Source organism: Cyprinodon tularosa, unplaced genomic scaffold (assembly GCF_016077235.1).
Source record: "Cyprinodon tularosa strain WSP-4 unplaced genomic scaffold, ASM1607723v1 ctg465, whole genome shotgun sequence".
In the NCBI taxonomy this organism is placed as follows: Eukaryota; Metazoa; Chordata; class Actinopteri; order Cyprinodontiformes; family Cyprinodontidae; genus Cyprinodon; species Cyprinodon tularosa.
This window is the reverse complement of record NW_024039191.1, coordinates 600748-625281: the sequence shown is the minus strand read 5'-3', so window position 1 is coordinate 625281 and position 24534 is coordinate 600748. Positions and strand designations below refer to the sequence as shown.

At 41.6% G+C, this 24534-nt stretch overlaps 1 protein-coding gene across 1 annotated transcript; it reads left to right on the top strand.

The window, feature by feature from the left end:
- Positions 1-1306: 1306 nt before the first annotated feature.
- mpi (mannose phosphate isomerase) lies at positions 1307-24528 on the top strand. The gene is made up of 8 exons (XM_038301306.1): positions 1307-1387; positions 3147-3274; positions 4937-5137; positions 9656-9797; positions 9907-10086; positions 17357-17530; positions 21021-21229; positions 22401-24528. The coding sequence occupies exons 1-8, from the start codon at positions 1372-1374 to the stop codon at positions 22617-22619; spliced, it is 1269 nt and encodes a 422-aa protein (XP_038157234.1). The 5' UTR covers positions 1307-1371; the 3' UTR covers positions 22620-24528.
- Positions 24529-24534: the final 6 nt, after the last annotated feature.

Here is a 24534-nt window from a genome sequence, read left to right as displayed (position 1 = left end):
TGTGCATCATGCAGCTGAAAAAGCCACAAAAGCAACATACGGTGTTGAATCTTCTGGCTCTGTAAGGCTTACCGGGTGGAACAAGGTCATCAATAGCTGTCTCATCCTCGCAGGTGTACTGTCAGTCCTTTGCCGTTTTCTCTTTTCCTGTCTCTCATAGCGTGCAGTCTGTGTGGCCTTTATCTCAGTGTGGCCCAAGTGTAGTGATGGTGCCCAATCCGGATGCGAGGTGTACATTTCATTTGCTGGTTTTCCTGGTGACACAATTTAAAATTATTATCCACAGCAGCAGTGTTGAACACATATAGAACCATAATGTTATCAATGATCCTCAATATACACATTATTAAATTGTATTATATGATTACATTACATTACAAGACGGCTGGTAAGCGCTAGGATCAGCAAAATTTATAAGTGGTGCTATGACAGCTGTCAACCTCAGGGTTTTTTTTGAAAATGGAGAGGGATGTCCCTGTCCTTGTAGGAACTGGCAGTGTGTTCTACCAAAGAGGATAAAATGCTATATCAACCAACGAGGATGAAAATGCTATATCAACAGTCTCTGGGCGCGCGTTCATGCTTGTATGTGGTGCCACGGATGAAGGAAGGAAACACTGTAGGCTATAAAATAAAACCGTGCATCTTTAACTTACCAGAATGAAAATGCAGGGAACACACTCGCATTGACATCAGGATACTGTGGAAAGTTCTGTTCTCTCGTCTTACAGCCGCGATCCAAGCTAGCCGACGACTCTTTGTTATCTGTGAAACTTGGTCTCCGTGTTTGCGCCTCCAGGCAGGACAGCGGTGGAAAGTTATCCCATTTTGTAGGTTTTTCCCTCGGCGATCATGTGATGCGCTGTTACAGCCCACAATACAGCAACGGTTTACCATGGTTGAAATCAAGTTACGGTGAAATTAAACGAAATAAAACACGGCTGAGAGGGAGAACACAGGCAATAGTCTAAGGAAGCCGTAAAGTGCGCCGTCAACATGGTCACGACGACCAAGCCCTATTGCGAGGTAACGCAAAAGGTTTTGCGAGGGAACGCAAAAGTTTTTGCGAGGGAACGCAAAAGTATTGCGAGGTAACGCAAAAGTATTGCGAGGGAACGCAAAAGTATTGCGAGGGAACGCAAAAGAAAAAAAATTCCCCATGTCCCCTAGGGGGCTCCGTACTACGCTTCGTAATAAAAACCTCATTCTATTCAGTATTAAGTTCAGTATAAAGTATCAGATTCTAATTAAAAATGTCTCCGGACCTTTACTGGTTGAAGGTTTTTGATTGGTTCCCCTGCTACAGGGCCTGACACGAGCCGTTCACTGAGCGGTGACGTCAGCGCGTTACGCACGGTCCTCGGCGCAGTCATGGAGGAAGTAAGAGGTGAGGTGGATTTTCTTCATTCAAAGCTGCTTTAAATTATCACTTTCATTGATTCAAATGGAAGAAGCTGTTTTGATCAGCAGTTTGACTCCACGGGAAGGTGAAGCGGGTTGTTTCAGTCACCGTTTATTGTCGGTCTGCGTTTTTTGGTTTAATCAAAGCAGCCGAGGAGCTAGAGGCACGTCGCTGTTAGAGCAAAGAATGAAGATATTTGAAGGTTTCAGATTGCGAAGCAGGTGTTAAAGAACATTAAGCTGAAAGCGGAGAAGAAGAAGCGGCTGAAAGTGTTGGCTGTGCAGAGAGATCCTGCATTTATCGATGTTGTGTCGATTTTTGTATCACCAGCTAAATCAGTCCCAGAGCTTCACCCAATCAGAACATCCACGCTGCTAAAATATACAATAAGGCAACTTTTTGTTGTTAGAAACCTGGTGAAACGAGGTCTGCTTAGCAGGTCAATAAAAGAAATGCAGTGGAGAGAACTTTTTTTTTTTTTTAACAATGGTTTTATAAACCTAACAGAGAGTAACAGCGGAGTGTTCCTCCATCCTGCAGAAAAATATCAGCTGTGCTGCTGCCATCAACACCTTTGTTTCTAGATGTTGGAGCTTGGCCTGTTTTTCAGTGCAGTCCTGTTTCTCTGACTGTGACTAACTGGATGTGCTCTCTTCATCCTCTGACATGGGAGCTGGCTCGGAGCTCGTCTGCCTGGCTGTGTGTTTCCTGCTTTTCCGCTTTTAACAGCTGCTTTTTGTCTGCTTCTGTCTCCTTGAACCCCAGTCAGCCTCAGCAGATGGCCACTCACACTGAGCCTGGTTCTGCTGGAGGTTTCTTCCTGTTAAAAGGGAGTTTTTCCTCTCCACTGTTGCTACAAGCATGCATAGTGTGAGGGATTGCCTTTGTGTCAAGGAGTCGATGCAATCAACTGGTTTTCCTTAGATAACAAACACTGACTCATTCGACCGGATGATCTGGTTGAATTGTTTCTGTAAATTGCCTTGAGATGACATGTGTTGTGCTATAGAAATAAACTGAATAGAATTAACACTAGGCTGCTTAGTGGAGCAGTGGGTAGCACTGCTGCCTTGCAGCAAGAAGGTTCTGGGTTTGATTCCCACCCCGGGTCTTTCTGCATGGAGTTTACATGTTCTCCCTGTGCATGCGTGGGTTCTCTCCGGGTACTCTGGCTTCTCTAAATTCTCCTTAGGTGTGTGCGTGAATGGTTGTTTGTCTCTGTGTTGCCCTGCGATAGACTGGCGACCTGTCCAGGGTGGACCTCGCCTCTCACCTGTAGACGGCTGGAGATGGACACCAGCACCCCTCATGACCCACATGGGATAACTGTGACAGAAATTGGATGGATGGATGAATTAATACTAATTAGATAATAAAAAATAAGAAAACAGGGATTATGGAACCATGTTGAAAAGGGAGGTGTATTAATGAAACTATTATAGTCAAATAAAGTGTGGGAAATAAATGAAAGTAAAATGCTTATTAGAACAAGAGTTTCCTAACTTTCCGTCATATTCATATCCTGACCAACCGCAGTGAGATTTATTACCCTGTCGAGAAATGGGACATCCTACCATTTCATCCGAGCAGTCCTTTAGGGCTGATTTTGGTCTACAGCGGATAATAAAAAGGATAGCAAATCATTTTGAGATGACGCTGGTGAACGAAATACTTGTTCATCTGAGGTGGATCCAGTGAATATTAGATATTTTAATTATGATATTTGTCTTTATTCCCTCCTCAGTGTTTCCCTTGACCTGTGCAGTGCAGAACTACGCATGGGGAAAGATGGGGCTGGACAGTGAGGTGGCCAAGCTGGTGGTTGGTGGAGACCCGCTCGCAGTCATAGAGGTGGATAAACCCTATGCAGAGGTACGCTCTCTTCTAAGAAGAAACATTTAATGTTGATAAAATGATAGCAGATATTAAACCAAGTTGTTTTGATTGTAATGTGAGGAAGGCACTGTGCTGTGGATCAGCTGCCCGTCGCCTTTTAGAGTTCTTTATTTAGCAGCTGCTGCTCTGTGGGGCGAGTTATCAAGGTCATTAGTTCACATGGTGACATTTCCACGTTCTACAGATCACATTGTTCCCATCAAGGTTAGGTTTCATGTCTGTCTGTGGATTTAACAGAGTAGCTGTTGTGTAGGAGCCGTTATCCTCATTTTATTTGATATGTTTGCTTCTAAAATAAAAGCAGACCACTGACCTCCTAAAGGCAGGAATTAAAATGGATGTTATGGTCTAAACGGATTAGACATTCTGCTCTCTGGTTGTCCTGGAAGTGGCTTTGAGAGTATGGAGGGAATTTAGTGCCATTATTGTTGCAAAAAAGGATGTAAACGTCCAGAAATAAGATGTTGAAAAACTTCTTAATTAAAAAAGGTTTTGAGGAGCAAGTTTGTTGTGTTGTCAGATTTAACCCTAAAGGGTGTTAAGAGCAAATTCCACCTGAAATCACATATGTGAATTAAAGCAAGTAAAGCTACCGAACCATACATTTAGTATGACAGAAAGGCATTGAGGAATATTTTTCAGATGGAAACACTATTTTAAATGTTACCATGTCTGATTTTATAGGTGATTAAACAAAGAAAAAAATGGAAAATATTTAGCGTCACAAAATTATTTTCCAAAATAAACACTAAAAAAACTAAATGAAAGCCCATTTGAAACTCTGGATAACCTGTCAGACTTTATAGATCCACATCTTGACTAGAAGTCAAGCAAATTTGGACTGAATAAGTTTTAGTTTTAGTATCCTAGGAGGAAATGTGATCCTTTATCTACTCATAAAAGGAGATCTGGCCAGACAAATGTGCTGATTTACATTAATATTTAAAAAAATCTTTTTCAAATGTTATTTGTTTAGATTGAGTTTTATGAATTGCATTTTTTTAAATGTGTTTCACAGATCAGATTCTTTTCACTTTAAGCTAAACACAAACACTAAATAAAAATGTTGTTGCTAACGTCCATACAGACCAATAGAAATGCTTATTTGCTTCTCACTAGGAGGAAACCCCGCCCCCCAGAAGGAAGAAAATGCAAGATCTAAATCGCTTAATAAATAATGAAAAATAAGAAATCTGTAAAAATTCCACTTGAAGATTTTTAAAAGGTTGAATCTGTTATAAAAAGAACAATTGTACTTAAAACTAATGAATTATGAGAAAAAGGGAGGGATGCTTTCAAGCATTGGGGTGTGGGTTTAGATTCAGCTGGTCTGTGCTGCTGATCTCCCAGTGTTTGTCTCTGGCAGCATCCAGAGTCTGCAGGTTGTTAAATAAACCCCAAGCTCTGACTGGAGGTAGAGCATCTGTGAAATTCAGCTTTCAAGCTCTGCAGCAGATTTAGCATTAGTCAGCTTGCTCCAGTCTTAATTATATCTGGTTCCTCTGCAGGGACTGTCATTTATTTTGCCTCTCCCAGCTTCCCCTGTTCCTGCTGATAGATTCCCACACAAGGCTTTAAAAAAAAATCTAAAATTAACCTTGAAAGCACCATTTTAAAAGCTGTCAATGTTTGCTGCAGCTGTGGATGGGGGCCCACCCCAAAGGCGACGCTCAGATTAAGGACAACCGGATCGCCCAGACCACCCTGGGCCAGTGGATCGCTCACTACCCGGCCTGCCTGGGCTCCAAGGTGAAAGAGGCCTTTCAGGGTCAGCTGCCGTTCCTCTTCAAAGTCCTGTCGGTCAACACGGCTCTGTCCATACAGGCCCACCCCAACAAGGTGAGAGCACAGCCACAAATGTCAGGCTGAACTCGGTTCCATGGTCTTTATCCAGCTGTGTCAGGCCAACCCGTGTTTGAACAGAGCCGATATCATTCAGTGGTTCAGCAAACATCGTCCAGCACAGTCAGCACTTCCTAAGGTTTCTGTCAGCTGACTTGTAAAGTCTCTGATGGAAAAATGAAGCTCTCTGTAAACTGGGATGGAATCAGAGCTTTATTATCACAGTAGGGCAGCAACCCGGAGCTCTTTAGTGGACCCAGTGCGGCTCCTTGGAACTTCAAAAATGTTTGAAAATGGAAAAAGATGGATTTTTGTTTGTTTTAATATGGTGTACAGGAAGTCAAACAAACATTCATTATATTTTCAAATGTATAATAAATAGATTTAAACAATAAACCTTAAAATTTCTTTCAATAAAGATTAGCATCATATCCTGCAGCAGGTTTCAGCGCGGCGCAGTGCCAGGCAGGTGGCTGCTGTAAACAAAGCGGTGGGTATGTCTCAGGCCATGGATCCCAAAGAGGAAAAAAGGAAGATAGCTGATGAGAACAGAGGATTCAAAGTAGAATGGAGCGATTCATTACCAGTCAGGAAAGATTGCCTGCATGTTTGCTTTGGGATGAGAAGTTGTGAAATAATAAAAAGAGTAATTAGGAAAGGCCTTTCCAGGGAATATATGCGATATATGCAGCCGACCACAAAGCTGGGAGTGAGAGAAAAAGTGTGATTGCAGAACTTCTGGATTACTGGAGGAGAGCAAAGTAAGATTTGAGAAATGGATTGCATCTCTAAACTCCCGAACTGCTGCTAGTTTGGTTATAAGCATAGAAAACCGTCCACAGGTAGCGCTCTGATGCAGCGAAGGGTACTTTATTTAATTTTTTCCCCAAATGCTCAAAATAAAGATTTCTTTATTGTGTTTCTATAATTTAATTAATGCAACAAAACCTAATGCATTAATATTTAATCTGCCACCACAGGCAGGCAGACAGTCTCTTCACTGCAAAATTCATTTCTTTACCATATTTCCTCCTTGTTTCTGCCATTAGACTGTAAATTTACTAGTCTGCTGCTGTGAGCGGGTACCTCTTTACTCCACCACCACCAGCTCGCTTGCCGTTGCCATGACAATGTAACTTCCGTGAACTTGTGTTAATAAGGCCCCAAAATAATTGAATTGAAATCCCAATACACGTAATAGTAAAATAAAAAAGTCCAAATACCTTGAACAAATGTATTAAATGTGCAAAGTATTTTTACTACATACATTTTTAAATAATCCCCCTTTCGCCACTAGGGGGTGCTGCAGCACCCCCGTCTTCCTTGGCCATGTCTGCTAATGATGTAAGTACCAGAGGATGAAGGCCTGAACAAACCAGACATGATGTTAACGTTGGATCCGATGGAAAAACCCGATCGTATCAGGTCACCGTAGTTAGTCGAAAATGTTGCTCAGACTTAAATAAATTGCTGGTCTGTTTTTGTCTGAGCTATGCCGCAATTTGCAGAAATGTCAAGAGCTGCACAGTAAAAGAGAAAAGCATCTGCGTTGGGGAAAATACAAAGTAAAATCTCTGATTGGCAAGGTAAAGAGACATAGAAACATAAAGAAACATGCTAGTGCAGGAGTCTGCAACCTTTGAGACATTTTCTACCCGCAGTCCAGCGAAATAAACGGTTTTTAGAGCCGCAAATGTTCTATGGGTTCCTGGATAAAGGACGTCATCATCAATTAATACACTAGAACATTCTTTATTTTTGAAAGAATCACCTTTTCTTTTTTCTTTTTTTTATAAAAAAGATTAAATTAATTTTCGCTTAAAAAGAAAAAAAAAAAAAAAAAAAGGGTCCTGCAAGGTACACATTAAGTAGCCCAGGCAGGATTAATCCCCAGACTCCCCAGACAGGGATTACATTTAATGTGTGTGTTCAATGCTGTAACTAAAGAAATTGTTTTAAACCGAATGAAAAGAAAAAATAGATTATAAAAAAAAAAGTCGATTGGCCTTGATTTTCTTCCTTTAGATGTTTGAGCTCGTCCTGTTTTTCAGTGTAGTCCTGTTTCTCTGACTGCGACTAACTGGATGTGCTCTCTTCCATCCTCTGACATGTGAGCTGACTCGGATGCTTAGTGTGAGGGATTGCTGAAGAGTCAAGGAGTCGATGCAATCAACTGGTTTTCCTTAGGTAGAAAACTTTGAATCAATCTGACTGGATGATCTGGTTGAACTGGAAAGTGAACTGAGATGACGTGTGTTGTGAATTGGCGCTATAGAAATAAACTGAATAGAATAGACTTTTGGGAGATCATCCATCGGGTACTTGGATGTTGAACTGATCTTATCCTCTGATGTCATTTACCTCCTCAAAGGTCTGAAAATGCTTTAAACATTTTCAGATCATGACCATGTGAGATAAAACAACTTTTTTTTATATGACTGAAATATTAAAGGTTTTCTTCTTCAAAACCCCCCCCCCCAGTACTGGTCAAAATTAGAATCACCATGTCAGGCTTTTTAAAAATCTGTGATGAGAAGGAAAACTGTGATTGGTGCACCCCGACTAAAGCTAAATCATCAGTATGTTTGGGATAATTGTCATGCTGATTTCAGATCAGGTATTTAATGAGAAATGATTAAAGCCTTGCTCAAAACCTGCAGCTTTTATTCTTTCTTTCTTTATTATCTCTCTGTTTTTGGTGGAAAGTCCACAGAGCCACATGTTGCAGACACCTGTACAGTCTGGTGTGCAGGCCTGGACATAAATAATAGATAAACTGTGACTTTATCCATAGTCAGGAGAACAGGAAGTTAAATAGAGATGCTCCTAGAGCTTCAAAATAAAAAGAAATGTAAAAAAAAGATTGTTATGAGAGACAATGTGTGAGGTTTGCTCAGCCTGTGCTTAGTAGGAGCCCGTCTGTTAATAAGAGTAGATAGAAGCGGTGTCTGACTCTGACACAGGCGACTAAATCGGGACAATATTTGCCAATTTGGTAAATCAGGCCCGATTCTCTGTGACCTTCAGGTGCAGAAGCACAGAAGCAGAAAGAAGCAAATGCTGAGGCCAACTCGTTTCAGCATAGGAGCAGGGGCGGATTTAGGAAATCTGGGGCCCTAGGCCAAGACAGGAAGGGGGCCCTCTGAATTGTGAAGACAACACATCAAACAGACCCATTCTACAGATGGAGAAATGTTAATAGAATAGACATCCATTATTTGTTCTGTTGTGTCCCACTCTACTTGTTGTTTTCCTCTCTATGTTTTGTACTCAGCTGACTTTTCATGCTGTCTCTAAAGGAATGAAAGATTTTTTCCAAGCACTAAGCTCACTTAGCTGATTGCTCCTTCCTGTGTTACCAAAAAGGCCAAAGTAAATAACCCAGTCCTTCTTTTCACTGTAGACAAGCCATGATCTGCTTATCTGTTCTCCATTTTTCATTTGGATGAAATAATAGCTGCATGAATCATGACAGCAGACAAGATAGAGGAGAGCAGGAGGCGGGGTTACCAATCTACTTGCTCTGGAGAGCAGAGTTCTCTGCTTTTAGATGTTGTCTCCAGTAGCAGAAAAAAGTCACTACACTTGGCTTTTTTTTTTTTTATCAAAGATCTAGAGGGGTCTGAAAAGTGGCTAAATATAGCGACTAAAGCGCTAAGTTGGCAACACTGCTCTTTGCATGGTTTGTTTTCAAATGGTTTGCTGCTGTCTGTTTGGACCTTTCTGAACATGTGCAGCAAATGGACTGATCCAATATGGTGGACACTGAAGGGGGGGGGGCTGAGACACACTTAATATTATCAGAGTTCTAATGGTACTTAAATAAAAGACCTTAATTTATGTGCACAAATAAGTGCTAGCTATATTAACCATACAGCCTAGTTTTGCCTAATGGTAAATCCGCCCCTGCGTAGGAGTTTGCGCCGTGAAACGGCATCTGCATTCAGCCCCCTTTACTCTGATGCCTTAAATCAAATCCTTTAAACTTCACTTAAGAAGTGAAGAAAGGCCTGGGTTTGGATAAATCATAGCACAAACAGCTGAATGAAGTTTGAGCTTTAAAGTCTGAGGATGCTGAATATTTCTAATGAATCGAATATTTCCAACCTTATGATGATCAGCTTACCCTCAGTCTTTCACTTTTTTTCCTGAAAATCACAGATTTCTTTAAGGTTTCACTGTTTCAGTTTCAGTTGGTTTTCTTTTTCTTTTCAAAGCCTTTAACAGATTGTAAACACCGAACTGATAAAGCTCTTCAACCTTTAGTGAGATGTGCACTTTAAAGCAGCAACTTTCCAGGATTGTTTATTCTATGTTCTGCTTGTTTTTAAAGCTTGTTTAAGTCACCTTTCTCTGTATGTCTTCCTTTACGAAGGAGCGGAGGCGTGTTCAGGTTTTTACCACATGGACCTTTCCTTCCACATGCTCCTGGATCTCCTGCTGAACTGAGGGGAACCTCTACATGCTTTTTTTTTTTTAAACCTCTTCCTTTTCTTGTTTTTCTTTAACATTTAGGAGCTAGCCGCCTCTCTTCATGCACAGTTTCCAGAGCACTATCCAGACAACAACCACAAACCAGAGATGGCTATCGCTCTCACGCGCTTCCAGGGACTCTGCGGCTTCAGACCAGTGGAGGAGATCCTGGGCTTCCTTCAAGGTAAGAAAAAGGATGATCTTTTCTAATAAGACTCTCCTGGTCGGGACCCAGCTGTTGCCCTTTTGCTGAATCTCTACCATTTTCTTTGTGATTGTTTTCACTTCTGCAGCTGTTCCAGAGTTTCACGCTCTGGTTGGCAGCGAGGCAGCAGAAGAACTGCGTAGCAGCGTCGGAGACGAGCTTCGGACCAGCCGGGCTCTGAAGAAGTGCTTCTCTAAGATGATGAGCTGTGAGAAGAAGGTGTTTGTGGACGAACTGAACGAGCTGGTTAAACGGGTCATGCAGGACGGTGAGGATACTGAACAGACAGGATGCTGATGGTGGTGGGTCTGTGTCTCAGTGTGTAGTATCTAGGATTTAGATATTTGAAAAAGCCACAGTTGCTATCAATATTTTTATTCTATAAATGCAGATAGAAAGTTGTCGGATTCCTCAGCTGCAGCGTCTTAATTTAATCCCATGATTCCATCCAAAATAATATGTGCTCTTAATCAGTACTCCAGATGAGGGGCGGTGAGGGGGGATGGCTTTCCACTTCTTAAAAAAATCTTAAAAATCATCCCCCTTCTTAAATGGCCATCCCTGTGACATTATATCACTAATTGTGTAAATGTCTACTATATATTAACAGAAATGGCAATAATATTAACCTTTCAACTTATGAGTAGCCTGAGCAAAAATGCTATTTCATTTTCGACCTCAGCGAACAGCAGCGGAGCGTCTTAAGGTGTTCTGAACAGCATCACGGCAAAGGAGCAAATAAGGAGGGGAGGGAATCTTCCGCAGGTTCCAGCTTCTAGGTTGCCGAGATCTCCCTCCCCTGCTTAGTTTGAGAAATAATGTGTTGACAGTAAATGTGAAAATAAAGAGGGGAAAGAATCTCTGGCAGGTTCCAGGTTCTAAGTTTAACATATAGTGTCAGAAATGATCTAGAATGGTGCTGATAGCAAAATGGGAATTGGCTCCACTGAGCAGAGAATTTATTCATCACACACTGACTGAAACGTGTCTCCTTACAAGTTAAATCCTTTCAATTTGAATTCATCTGTCCACCAAAACCATCAATGTTAAGGCATCCATCTATAAGAAAGATTAAAACATTAAGAATACGTTCAAAATCCCCCCCCGCTTTTCATTCACATTTCGATCCGTTTTCCCATCAGTGGGCGTGAGTTTAGCGCAATACACTATCCTGTGACGGGAGGTCATTCTGGGAACAACAGAGGACACCTGGAGGAGAGAATCGAAGCAGGGGCGGATTTAGGAAACTTGGGATCCTAGGCAAGGACAGGCATGGGGCCCTCTGAATTGAGAAGACAACTCATAATACAAACTCATTATAGAGATACGGAAATTTTAATAGAACAGACAAACATTATTTACTAAATTTTTACTGCCCTTAATGATGTTTTATATTTTTATATTATGTCTAAGGGGAAAAAAAACAATTCAAGATATCTTTAATCACATTTTGGAGAGTCAAAATGCATTTGAGATATCTCAAATGACGTCATTTGATTTGTCATTTAAAGTGTCACACATCCGGAATTAGAATCAAGATATTTCAGTTAATTTGAACTAGTCAAAACTACATTTTTTTTAACATCCGAATTATAAAATATGCCCCTAGTGCTGTCACTGAGCTGTCCTAACAGTTGCCTGCAGAATTCTGCATGGCTGTAATGGTGCTGGCTCTTCTTGACAAAGTTGTTTCAAAGCATGTAGCCTAGCTTACCTTAGATTAGCCAATAGAAGCAATGCAGATTTTCTGATAAACAGTCTATTCTATAAAATAAACACTCTAAATGAATATTTGAAAGGTGAGTAAAATAATTTTATATTTATTTAATTTTTAGGCTAATTCTAATGTATTTTAATTTCTAAGCAGTTTTTTCAGATTTGGAAATTCAATTAAATTAATTGAACTTGGATAAAAAAAAATATTAATATTAATTTGCAATGTATTGTGAAGTTTTGTTCCAAGTCTTTTTCCAAAGTAAAATCAAAGAAGTGTCCTACCATGACTATTGCTCTGTTCGAAAACCTAGGACGCGTCCTTAGAAGGCCATATTCGAAGTACAATTACGTCATAGCGCGGCGCCGAGGTCTGGTCGGATTCCAAGAGTCCTCGTTATGCGACCTTTAAATGCGTCCTTCTTTTTGCCCGATTTGAAGGACGGGTCCGATGTATCCTCGCTATCCTTGGTTTACCCAGGATTCATTGCGAGACCAAGTAAGCCGTGATCAGAGGAAAGGTTACTTGGCGCCGAACAGTGGTGAAAATTGGAAGTTCAGTTTAATATAATACAAGTAATTTAATAGTTCCGTCTGAGATTAATGAAAAATAGTTATTTAATGGTTATTGAGTCAGATGTGTGGCTGTAATGTTTGGTTTATCTAAAGGTTTTAATCTGTTACTGTGTAAATGGGTTCGGCTGTAATTTAAGGACAAATTCTAATATATCTGCAGTGTGGGGACTATAAATCTGATAGGAGTTAAATTTTTTATTGCTATTTTGCACAATATGCTTAGTTAAATATTTTTTGTTGTTGAATATTAGAGATTTTGCAGATATATTCTTTATGCATACATAATTTAGATTTACTTATATCTTTCTACCTCTTTTATAGAATAGAATAGAAAATCTCTTTATTGTCCCACAATGGGCAAATTTACAGCAGCAGAAAGATTATTGAAAATGGTCACACAAATGTGGACCTTAGAAAATGTATAAGACTAACATAATAGGGAAGAGTTAAAATATAAACAATACAATTCTGTAAAGTGTTTTAACAATATAAAACTGGAGAATAAATAACCAATATGCATTTTTTACAGTAATGGATATTTGAAAATAGCAGCAACATCAGAGATGAGCAGAATGACAGCAGCATGCTATTTAACTGACTAAGGTTTCTATCATTACATTTGATTTTATTTTATTCCTGCTCCCGGTGGTTGGAACATTTATTCCACTCTGGATTCGCATCAGTCATGTGTTCACTTTATAATAAAAAATAAATAAATAAACAAACAGTTTTGAAAACTTCGGTATTCATTATTTTCCTGCTTTGTGTGTCAACTTTCACGGTTGCTAAGCAACAGAGCATACGGTGGTAAAACCCGCTGAAGGGTAGACCTGTTCGAATTTACAGCCAAACCACTTCCGGTCTCTTTATTTTCAAGGACTTCGAAAGATTCAGTCTAGGTAGACCGCCTCCTTGGAGAATGCAGCCCAGGTTTTCGAACAGAGCCATTGAAGCTGATCCCAGTGAAAAATTTGTCCCTAACTCTGTAGGTGCAGTGATAGCCACGCTGACTATGTATGGGGTAGTGATAGCCGCACTAACTATGTAGGGGTAGTGATAGCCATGCTAACTATGTAGGGGTAGTGATAGCCATGCTAACTATGTAGGGGCAGTGATAGCCAAGCTAACTCTGTAGGGGCAGTGAAAGCCACGCTAACTATGAAGGGGCAGTGAAAGCCACGCTAACTATGAAGGGGTAGTGATAGCCATGCTAACTATGTAGGCACAGTGATAGCCATGCTATCTATGTAGGGGTAGTGATAGCCATGCTATCTATGTAGGGGTAGTGATAGCCATGCTAACTATGTAGGGGCAGTGATAGCCATGCTAACTATGTAGGGGTAGTGATAGCCATGCTAACTATGTAGGGGTAGTGATAGCCACGCTAACTATGTAGGGGCAGTGAAAGCCACGCTAACTATGTAGGGGCAGTGAAAGCCACGCTAACTATGTAGGGGCAGTGATAGCCATGCTAACTCTGTAGGGGCAGTGAAAGCCACGCTAACTATGAAGGTGCAGTGATAGCCATGCTATCTATGTAGGGGTAGTGATAGCCATGCTAACTATGTAGGCGCAGTGATAGCCATGCTATCTATGTAGGGGTAGTGATAGCCATGCTAACTATGTAGGGGCAGTGATAGCCATGCTATCTATGTAGGGGTAGTGATAGCCATGCTAACTATGTAGGGGCAGTGGAAGCCACGCTAACTATGTAGGGGCAGTGATAGCCACGCTAACTCTGTAGGGGAAGTGAAAGCCACGCTAACTATGAAGGTGCAGTGATAGCCACGCTATCTATGTAGGGGTAGTGATAGCCATGCTAACTATGTAGGCGCAGTGATAGCCATGCTATCTATGTAGGGGTAGTGATAGCCATGCTAACTATATAGGGGCAGTGATAGCCATGCTATCTATGTAGGGGCAGTGATAGCCATGCTATCTATGTAGGGGTAGTGATAGCCATGCTAACTATGTAGGGGCAGTGATAGCCATGCTATCTATGTAGGGGTAGTGATAGCCATGCTAACTATGTAGGTGCAATGATAGCCACGCTAACTCTGTAGGGGCAGTGAAAGCCACGCTAACTCTGTAGGGGCAGTGGTAGCCACGCTAACTATGACGGTGCAGTGATAGCCATGCTATCTATGTAGTGGTAGTGATAGCCATGCTAACTATGTAGGCGCAATGATAGCCATGCTATCTATGTAGGGGTAGTGATAGCCATGCTAACTATGTAGGGGCAGTGATAGCCATGCTATCTATGTAGGGGTAGTGATAGCCATGCTAACTATGTAGGTGCAATGATAGCCACGCTAACTCTGTAGGGGCAGTGGTAGCCACGCTAACTATGTAGGGGCAGTGTTAGCCACGCTAACTATGTAGGGGCAGTGATAGCCACGCTAACTCTGTAGGGGCAGTGAAAGCCACGCTAACTCTGTAGGTGCAGTGATAGCCATGCTATCTATGTAAGGGTAGTGATAGCCACGCTAACTATGTAGGGGCTAGGGCTGGGCGATATAGAAAAAAAGCTTATCGATAAAAAAAAATGCATATTGAGCGATATCGATAATTATTGAAAAGATTTGAAACCATATTTTATGTGCAGCTCTGCCTGGACTTTTTATAATATTGCTAAATGATTTAATTTTAATAAAAAACACAAACACAGACTTCGAATTAAATCTTTATTTAACCAACTTTTTTAACCATAACAGAATTGTTTTAAAGAAAAATAACTTAAGAGACCTGAGTTATGTTATTAAATACTGACAAAGAATAAACTAAAGTGACCAGAAAAGTGACCAAAATAAATATAACAAATAAATAAATGCCCCCCCACCACCGCCGCCGCCCCCGTTTCCTGCTTTAACCTGAGTTATTACTTTGAAGTTTCTGGCCCCTCAGCATTTTTATCTCAATTGTTAGAACTACGTGGGAAACTGCCCAGAACTGAAAATATATATATATTTTCCGAAGATTCCTCGGAGGAGAGCCGCGTCGGGGCCTACACAGCTCGTACTCCTGCGGCTGTGAGCGGCTGAGATGATAAAAAAAAGTTGGTTTCGTTATCAGACTGGTTTCACTGGTTCCCGACACATTTTCCAGATGACTGTGGTTTGTTTTTGGTCCGACTTGCCATGACCGAAATACTGCCAGACTGCCGAACTACAAAAACCTTCTTTGGAACAATTTCCTCCGCCTCTCCTTGCTGCACAGCTTCATATGCTCTGTGTTGTGGTTTGAGAGGGCGGCGCTTGGTGACGGCGTGCCTGGGTCCGCGATTGTGATTGGTTGGGAGGAAGCGGTGACTAGCATAAACCTACATGCTAGGCTACAATGAGAAGGAAGGAAAACTACGTTTCTTTTTAATCGAACTTTTATCGACACTATTTTTTTCTATTGCGCCACACGTCTATCGATCGATATATATCGTTATTGAATTATCGCCCAGCCCTAGTAGGGGCAGTGAAAGCCACGCTAACTATGTAGGGGCAGTGATAGCCACGCTAACTCTGTAGGGGCAGTGAAAGCCACACTAACTATGAAGGTGCAGTGATAGCCATGCTATCTATGTAGGGGTAGTGATAGCCATGCTAACTATGTAGGCGCAGTGATAGCCATGCTATCTATGTAGGGGTAGTGATAGCCATGCTAACTATGTAGGGGCAGTGATAGCCATGCTATCTATGTAGGGGTAGTGATAGCCATGCTAACTATGTAGGGGCAGTGATAGCCACGCTATCTATGTAGGGGTAGTGATAGCCACGCTAACTCTGTAGGTGCAGTGATAGCCACGCTAACTCTGTAGGGGCAGTGAAAGCCACGCTAACTCTGTAGGGGCAGTGGTAGCCACGCTAACTATGTAGGGGCAGTGGTAGCCACGCTAACTGTGTAGGGGCAGTGTTAGCAACGCTAACTATGTAGGGGCAGTTATAGCCATGCTAACTATGTAGGGGCAGTGATAGCCAAAAAATCCACCATCCCTCTTTCTTTTCTTTTTTTTTTTTACAACGACCACTTCCCCTAATGCTGCATCATAGATCTTTGTCTATATCAGATATTGAAAGGTTCACATGTGAGACATTTAAAAAAGAAAAAAAAAAAGGAATAAAGACCACAGATGTTTGGAATAAACGGATTATGCTACGCTCAGTCCGCAAGCAGCAGGAGCAGCAGAAAGGAGCGTGTTGCTTGATTTTTGATGCTCCTCTCTGCCCCTTTTTAATATGGCTGTAATGTCGACATTCAAGGCAACGCCCAGAAACTTCTACGTATTCATGTCAATGGTCTGGATGTTGGCTGAAAGAGGGAAGCCCCTCAAACCTATTCCTAAATAACTTTTAGATGCAGTGCACTGCTGGGCTTATTAAAGTCTGCTATGTGGAAATAGTTTGCCTATCCTGGGAAAATGGACCATGAAGGGAGAACGTTGCTCTACGTTATTTTTAGACGGCAGCAAACAGAGGAGGCAACTGATGAGCACATCTTTGGGAGCTTCACTCAAGCAGCACTGTTTGCTAAATGAAGAAGCTACAGTTTCATAATTGAACTTTATTATTTCAAAATTGAACTCCCACCGGGGAGAGCAGTGGGCTGCCATTGTGCGGCGCCCAGGGAGCAGTGTAAGGGTCTTGCTCAGGAACCCAGAGTGCTGGCTGTGGGGATCAAACAAGCGCACTGCTCTAACCACTAGGCCAACACTCCCCATGTTTCCATGGTGACTGTGCGGGTCATTTGTTTTAAAGGTATCGTGGTGGATTTTTGTGATTTTTTTTTTTTTTTAAGACCTGCCTTCTCCACAATGCATATGCACACTGTAAAAAAATCCTCTAAAAACTCACAAAGTGAAACATTAGATAGATAAATACACAGAGACCTGCTGTGCAGTGTATCCCGATTTATCTGAACTATTAAATCATTGCAAACGTTGTCATCCTATCATATAAAATCTGCTCATCAGCATGGTTCAATGCTTTAGGTTCATAATTATGTGCACTTTAAAGAGAAAGAGATCATGCAATAAACTAGCATTCTGCTAAAGGTTAGCTGCTATCAGCAACTTTTTTATTAGTTCCCATTTTTACGTCAGACATTTCAAAATAACGGTATAGAGCTGAACTCATAGTAAAGTTAAACTGTTATCTTTTTACCTACTTGAGCAAAGCAAACTAGCATGTAACTGACACTAGGGGGCAGTATTCAGCTCACTGTCTAGCGTTTTCATGCCAGCTGATCTGTTTTGTCCACAGGTGCAGCAGGGAAGGACACTTCCAGCAGCAGTGGGGATCTGCTGCTGCGCCTGCACTCCCAGTACCCCGGAGACATCGGCTGCTTCTCCATTTACTTCCTCAACTACGTGGTGCTGGAGCCGGGCCAGGCCATGTTCCTGGGAGCCAATGAGCCTCATGCCTACATCTATGGAGGTCAGAGCGATCTAGATTTATTCTATTTCAACATTTCTACATTTGATCAGGTTAAAACTCCAAAAGGTTTTGCTGTTTTTTGGGGATTTGATGAGAAGCAGTTCATACTGTAATTGTGTTTTAGAAGATGCTACTGAAAGAAGAATAAATCCAGGCTGAGGGATGAATCATTCACTGTGTAAAATAAACACAAAAGACCACAGGTTAAAATACAACGGTAGCTGATAATCACACACTGATTACTACGCAGGCATTAAACACTACTGGAAAAAAGCACAAAAAAGGGGGAAGAGGTCTCTAAGAGTCAATTCAAAGTCTCTGAGGATTCTTCCAATTTTAAGGCTTAATACATTGAAAGTGTCCTTTAAAATAGTAGCAGATGAAAGTAACTAAACCCTGACACAGAGAAGTTAAATGCAGTCAAAACAGTGCAGTTTCATTCGGTTTTATGGAGAAAAATGGAACAATGGCCGTTTCTCAATATGCGTTCTTGTGCGTTCTCGTGATGCTTGTGATACGTCATTAGCATCAGCCCTAGCACTGTTCCAATTGCTGAGAATGCAAGACCGAGAACGCACCAAATCCCCGGATGTTTTTCTCGCCCCACCCTCTTTATCGAGCACGCATCAGAGCAGACTTGTCCGTTCCTGAGATTGACAGCTGTCCCAGCATGCACTGCTGCAGCAGCTTTCAATGGAGCGCTTCATTTAAAGTTAAAAGTTGTCTTTTCTGTTGCTGTTGTTCAATAAAAGTATGTTTTAAGATAATTTGAGGTGAGAATATTATACGTTAGAGCGTCCATTTACCGATTTAATGTGTAATTAAATAAAAAAAAATTCCGCAGTTGAAAGGACCGCGGCAACCAGCGGAGCTCCAAAGCTAAGGGCAGCCAGGGCTAACCGCAGCCCGTCTGCAGCAACCCTCTCTCTGCATCGCCGTATGTGAAGCACCGCTGGCTATGATGGCGATTTTTTATTTTTGTTTTATTAGGAAAACTTTTCATTTGATTGATCCATCATTATTCCCCCACTAAATGAAAAAAGTAATACTTTATTATTATCTAGAGACTATTAATAGCAGCAGGTGAAATGCAGCTCTAGAAGAGCCGAACGTGTGGTGACGTCATCAGTAAGCTTCTGTTCCAACTGACCCACATCTGTGCTGCGTGCTCGCGTTCTTGCCGAGTCCATACTTTCCTGTTTTCTTGCCAAGACTGGACTTGACGAGAACGTGAGTCCGTGAATTGAGAATCGGCCAATGATTCAGTAATGCATTCAACTGTGTTGAGGTTGAAAGAGCAGTGGGTTAGCTTAGTTGTCTGTACAGGTCCTGCTGAAAAGACGAAAAGGTTAGCTGATGATGCTAGCCAGTCCACGGTAGCTGTTTCTTCAGCTCCACCTGACTCATTCAGTCTGTTCAGTGAGCATTAGCAATCAGTTAAAGTCTTAAAACCATCAGCAGTTGAATCGGAAAGCTAATTTCAAATAAAATACAAACACATCTTTTCCCACCTTGTTCACCAGAGCAGAGCACTTATGATGCTAATTTCAGACCGCAGGCTATTGAAGCAGCAGAAGCAGCTGGTTTACATGCAACGTCAATGGTTGACGCGTATCAAGGCGCACCAAAAGGACCGAGCAGCAGGAGCGTGCGCACATGAAAGCCGCTAACATCTCCTTCCAGCCGCCACGACAATAGTGGAAAGCCCAAAGAGGAGACTGGGCCAGTGCAAGCTACTGCTGGGGATTCCCACTGACAGCGCACCGCCAGTGTGCGGGGGCTTTGTGCTGGTGGACTTTCTCCCTTAAAAGCAAATTAAAACTACTTTCTACCCACTGATCACAGCAAATATAGCAAAGCTGCTCTCTGACATTGAACACAGGAGCAGCAGAAGCATCAGACACATCTTGACTGGACACGCTTCAGGAGCATCAAAGATGCTATTTAGGCGCATCAACCTTAACGTCTACAAGCATCAAAAATGAAGCAGCAGGTGATTTTTTGCTGCTTCAATCGCGTAGCATTAAGCATCAGATGGGAAGAGGGAAGGATGGATCAGGAAGGATGGATCTTACGGTTTTGGCTCGGTGGAATGAAGACCTTCATTTCAATTCGGTTCTTCATCTGGTCCGGTCCCGGTCCAGTCCGTTCGTCCAAAGCAGCTTTCAATTCAATTCAATTCAATTTATTTGTATTGCGCCAATTCACAACACAAGTCATCTCAAGGCACTTTACAGTTCAAAAAGATTTGGATTAATCCGAAATACAATAATAAGAGGCATCTTTTACTGCAATCAGCTCCTTTTGAATCGCAGGGAAGGTATTCGGGCTCGTTCCAGCGAGTACAGACTTCTCTGGATGGATTTGGTTGCTACTTATTGCTACTTTAGCTTAATCTTCAGCTGGAAGGTCTCAGAGTGTAGCCATTAGCAGGAGAGGTGGCCTGGATGTTGAACAGGAAGTTGACCCTTTTAAAAGCTCCACCAGAGGAGTGTGCCTTCACGGGGGAGTAGTTTTGGTTAGGTAATCGACATTTGATCACAACACTAATGAATCTCAAATCTGATTCTTTTAAAGCAAAGAGATCATAAAAGTTTACCTGTTTTGAATTAGCTGGCTAACAGGACTTCTATCCTCTGATCTTCTCAATGAAATTTAAATACTCTAACATAGATATTTTGAACCAGCATAGAAATATCACACTTAAGAAGGCCGAACCTGATATTAATTTGAGTTTGATTTTCACATGGAGGGCATTTCTTGGCTGGTTAAGAGGAGGAAGCAGTAGGAAGGCATCCTGACAGAGTTTATATCATCAGTGTCATTTACTGAACCTTAGTTCTACTAAACTAGAGCTGAAAGTGGTCATGTTTTACTTTAGTGGACAGGAGGCATCAGATGCAGTGGCCTAGTGGTTAGAGCATCGCGCTGGAGGTTTGCTAAAGGTTCTCGTTTCAAGTCCCACTCATTCCCACAGACTGCCACTCTGGATTCCTGAGCAAGACCCTTAAGCCCAGACTACTCCTCAGGTGCCCCACAGTGGCAGCCCCCTGCTCCCCAAGGTTTAGGGTTAACATTCAATTCACTTTTCAATTCAGTTTATTTCTAAAGTGCCACAACATGTCATCTCAAGGCACTTTGAATCAATTTGACTGTTTGATCTGGTTGAATTATAAAGTTTTCTATCTAAGGAAAACTGTTTGACTCTGTGACTCTTCAGCAATCCCTCACACTAAGCATGCTTGTAGCGACAGTGGAGAGGAAAAACTCCCTTTTAATAGGAAGAAACCTCCAGCAGAACCAGCCTCAGTGTCTACAAGGGATGTAGACATTTTGTAGCGGTTTCTTCTACAAGGGAATGCATAAAAAAAAAGCTGATCTCTTGTTCCGTCAGAGCACTGATTGGAATGTTTTGTGAGGGAATAATGTGTGAAACAAAGGAGGTTTTCTAATGCTGCTAATGGATCAGTTTTATTATTCTGTCTTTTAGACTGCATCGAGTGCATGGCGTGCTCAGACAACACCGTCAGAGCTGGACTGACCCGTAAATACATCGACGTGAACACGCTGTGCGAGATGTTGAACTACATGCCTGCATCTGCCTCCTCCAAGATCTTCCCGTGCGTCCCCGACCTCGCTGACCCCTGTGTTACCCTGTACGACCCCCCGGTGCCGGACTTCACCGTCATGAAGATTCAGGTGGGAAGTTTGTGTTCATTCCATCTTGATAGATCCCTGTTCTCTCTGCGTACTCTGATGAAACATTTCCAACATCAGCGTCTCCCACCGGATCGTTTACAGATGCTGCAACCTTAGACTTGTTACCACCAACACAGGAAGGCTAACATTAGCAAAGCCGTTGTGTTTGAGGCAGCAGCTCTGTGTCATTGTCTTAATTTACACCAATCAATGTTTTCATGAGCCTGTTGCACATTAGATAACTAGCGTAATCTACTGTTTACTTTATTAGCTAGAGCTATCATTGTTAGCAGAAGCTAACATGAAATCAAAGCTTAATCAAAAGGAGAATGACTGTTTAAAGTGACAGAAGAATCCTTCAGTTGTTGTCACACATCGTTCTGATATATCTGAGGAAATGTTTTGATATATAGGGCACTAGATGGTGATTAGGCCATTTTAAATGAGTGTCCGAACATCTAGTGGATAAAAAAGTAGTGGACTTGAAATTTCCCACAATGCACCTTGAAAAGTAGTGATCATCCATGGTCACTAGATGAGGCGTAAGTCCGCCTCCATGCTGCGTAGAGGCGGATTTACGTGACCAATGGGGAGCGAAAAGTAGTGATTATCTGTCCGGTCAGTTAACTGAGTTCACTATAAAGTTCACCATATAGTCTCCGCTCTATAAAGTGAACCATCAGCCAAACAAACAGCAGCTTCTTCTTCCTCCATTTGCTCCTCTTCATCTTCATTTCCTCTCTGATTCTACATATTTTTTTTTTATTTTAAACTGAGAAGGTTTAACGTTACTCACCTAGCATGCATCATTTACCCAGAATGCATTGCAACCTTAATAACATGGCGACATCTGGGTGTAAATGATTTATTTATATTTCTAAAAAGTTTACGTTTTTTTTTTACCCTGTTGTATTTATTAAAATATTTTTGTAATAAAATCTGTCATAACTAATCCTGGATGGCTTTAAAACATGAATGCTGCCGAACTTAAAATACTCGTCTAATTTGCAAACTGTGAATTTGGACAATGCAGAAAGAAACAAAAAAATGTCTTTCTCTTACAAAAAGCAGCTCCTCTTGGTTTAATTAATTACATTTTTTGTGTGAAAAGGAACACATCTTCTTTACCGAGGCTTGGTAAGTTCCCCTAACCATCTCCATTCATCTGCAGGTCCCAGCCTCAGTGAAGGAGTACACCATAGCTTCCGTCGACAGCGCCAGCATCCTGTTGGTCATCCACGGCGACGCCACGGCCACCTCCGCCGCCGCTTTCTCCGACATCACCCTGCGGCGGGGGACTGTCCTGTTTGTCTCAGCTAATGAGAGCGTGTCTCTGCAGATCTCCTCCCAGTCGGGGATGACCCTGTTTCGAGCCTGCAGCCTTCTGTAGCATCCCGAGCTGGCCGTGTCGCTGCAGTTGGTCCGACTACTGACGTGCACTAATTGGTAGGGGTATTAAAAACAGCAGATCCAGTTTTTGTAACGGCATCCATTGCTCTTTTTTAACACCTTGAGGATCCCAGCAGCTTTTTTAACAATTCCAGGATTATGGTGTAGGGTAATCATCAGTTTGAACCCTTTCTTTACCTCTAGTGCCATTGCAGCGTTTAAATGAGAACCTGTGCACATCCCAAGTTCTGTATTGGTGCTGGACCTTACGTTATTCCCAGAGCTCTGTAATCATTTCTGAAACAAACAAAAATAAAAATAAAGTGCTGAATCAACAGCAGTTTCTCATCAAGCATCTTTGCTGTATTATAAAATGTTCACGCTCATTTATTGCACCACCTACTGGTCGTGTGAAGTACTACTTTGAAAACACAGCAGTGGTCTGTTTTAAAAAGCCAGCAACTGTCTTCCACTGGGATCACCAGCAGAGGTAGCAATCTATGAAACTCTTATCACTACAGTGACATGTAGCTTAGCAACAAGGATTCCCATGCATGCCGATATTTATTTAGAGCTGTCACACATCTGATTGTTTGCTTCCTGCCAGATACATTGAAACTAAGCTGCAGAGTTTACTAGTTTGGATCAGAGATCACTTGCTTTTGGTTTGAAAATCTAAACAGTGATTAATGTGGAGCTTCAGGAATGCTGTTTTTTTTTTTTTTTTTTTTGCAGCTTGCATCAGTGCTTGATACGTTCATAGCGACCCTTCTTGTACGACGATACGCTGCATGCATGGGGAGGGTTAGGGTGTTGCTTTGGTGAATCCGTCTTTTAACAGACATGCTTGTTGCTTCATGTTTTCCGTTTGAACTGCAGAACCGGGGTTTTACGTCCATCTCTGCAGGCTCAGGTCGGTGCCTGAAGCTCCAACACTGTAAACAGAAGCAGAGTTTTAAACCAATAACGGATTTTTCACATCATGCAGACGATCATTATCCATTGAGTTTACAGTAGCGTCTTGATAATGTCTTGAATTGGTTTTTGATTACCGTGGTAACAGCTTCAGCTGGTTTTGGGGATTCTCACCGTCTGCTGTTTGTCCTGTTTCATCAAATAACAGATGTTTCAATATCGTAATGGTTTCATTATGTTAGAAATAAATATATCTTTGTCTTTTCTGTAATAGTTTCAAGTTGAGACTCTTTACTTCACGTCTGATTAGGAGATTATAAGCATTTTTTATTTAAATTCAAGGTTCCCCTTGATTTTATTTTCTCAGGAGTGTAATTTAACTTTTTCTGTATAATCTTGAGCTCTCCTTGTTACAAGCTGAATTTAAGGTTTCACTTGTTTTAACAATGGAGGAAGGATGGCAGTGAAGAAAAGCTTTAAGCTCCTGTTTCTAGAAGTTTCTACTCTACGATTTGAACTTCCTATGAAGTACGGCTACAGAACAGGGTCAAAACAAGCTCAGCTCATTTATAGTTGACCTCGAAATATTTAAATGTCGTTGTTCTGCTGCCTCCCAGTAAACTTTCTCTGAATAAATAAGTTCAACCTGCTGCTTTTTCCTGGAGGTTTTCTCTTCAAACGCCTCCATTCATTCATGTTGCTGAAATAAAAGAATGGAAATATCCCCGTTTTTTTTTTCCCTTAAGTGATTTTTCTGTTTTGCAACTCTAACACCACATGTAATTTTACTGTGTTTTGTTTTCAGCTTCTGTTACTGATCTTGTCTGTTTCAAACACTGTAGATGGACTGTGAAATGTTTCTGTGGGGAAAACCTCTCGAATCCTGTTAAGGTTTAGAGGTTTTGTTGATTAATGTATGAGAATGCAGGACATGTTTGTGAAAAGTGGTTTAATATAGTCTTTGTGTGCTTCTAAAAAAAAAAAAAGAAAAAAAACCCTAA

Bases quoted from the DNA above. Each gene is read 5' to 3' on its own strand.
- mpi (XM_038301306.1), top strand. The intron at 3,275-4,936 runs GTACGCTCTCTT...TGTTTGCTGCAG, and splicing joins TGGATAAACCCTATGCAGAG to CTGTGGATGGGGGCCCACCC. The intron at 5,138-9,655 runs GTGAGAGCACAG...TTTAACATTTAG, and splicing joins TACAGGCCCACCCCAACAAG to GAGCTAGCCGCCTCTCTTCA.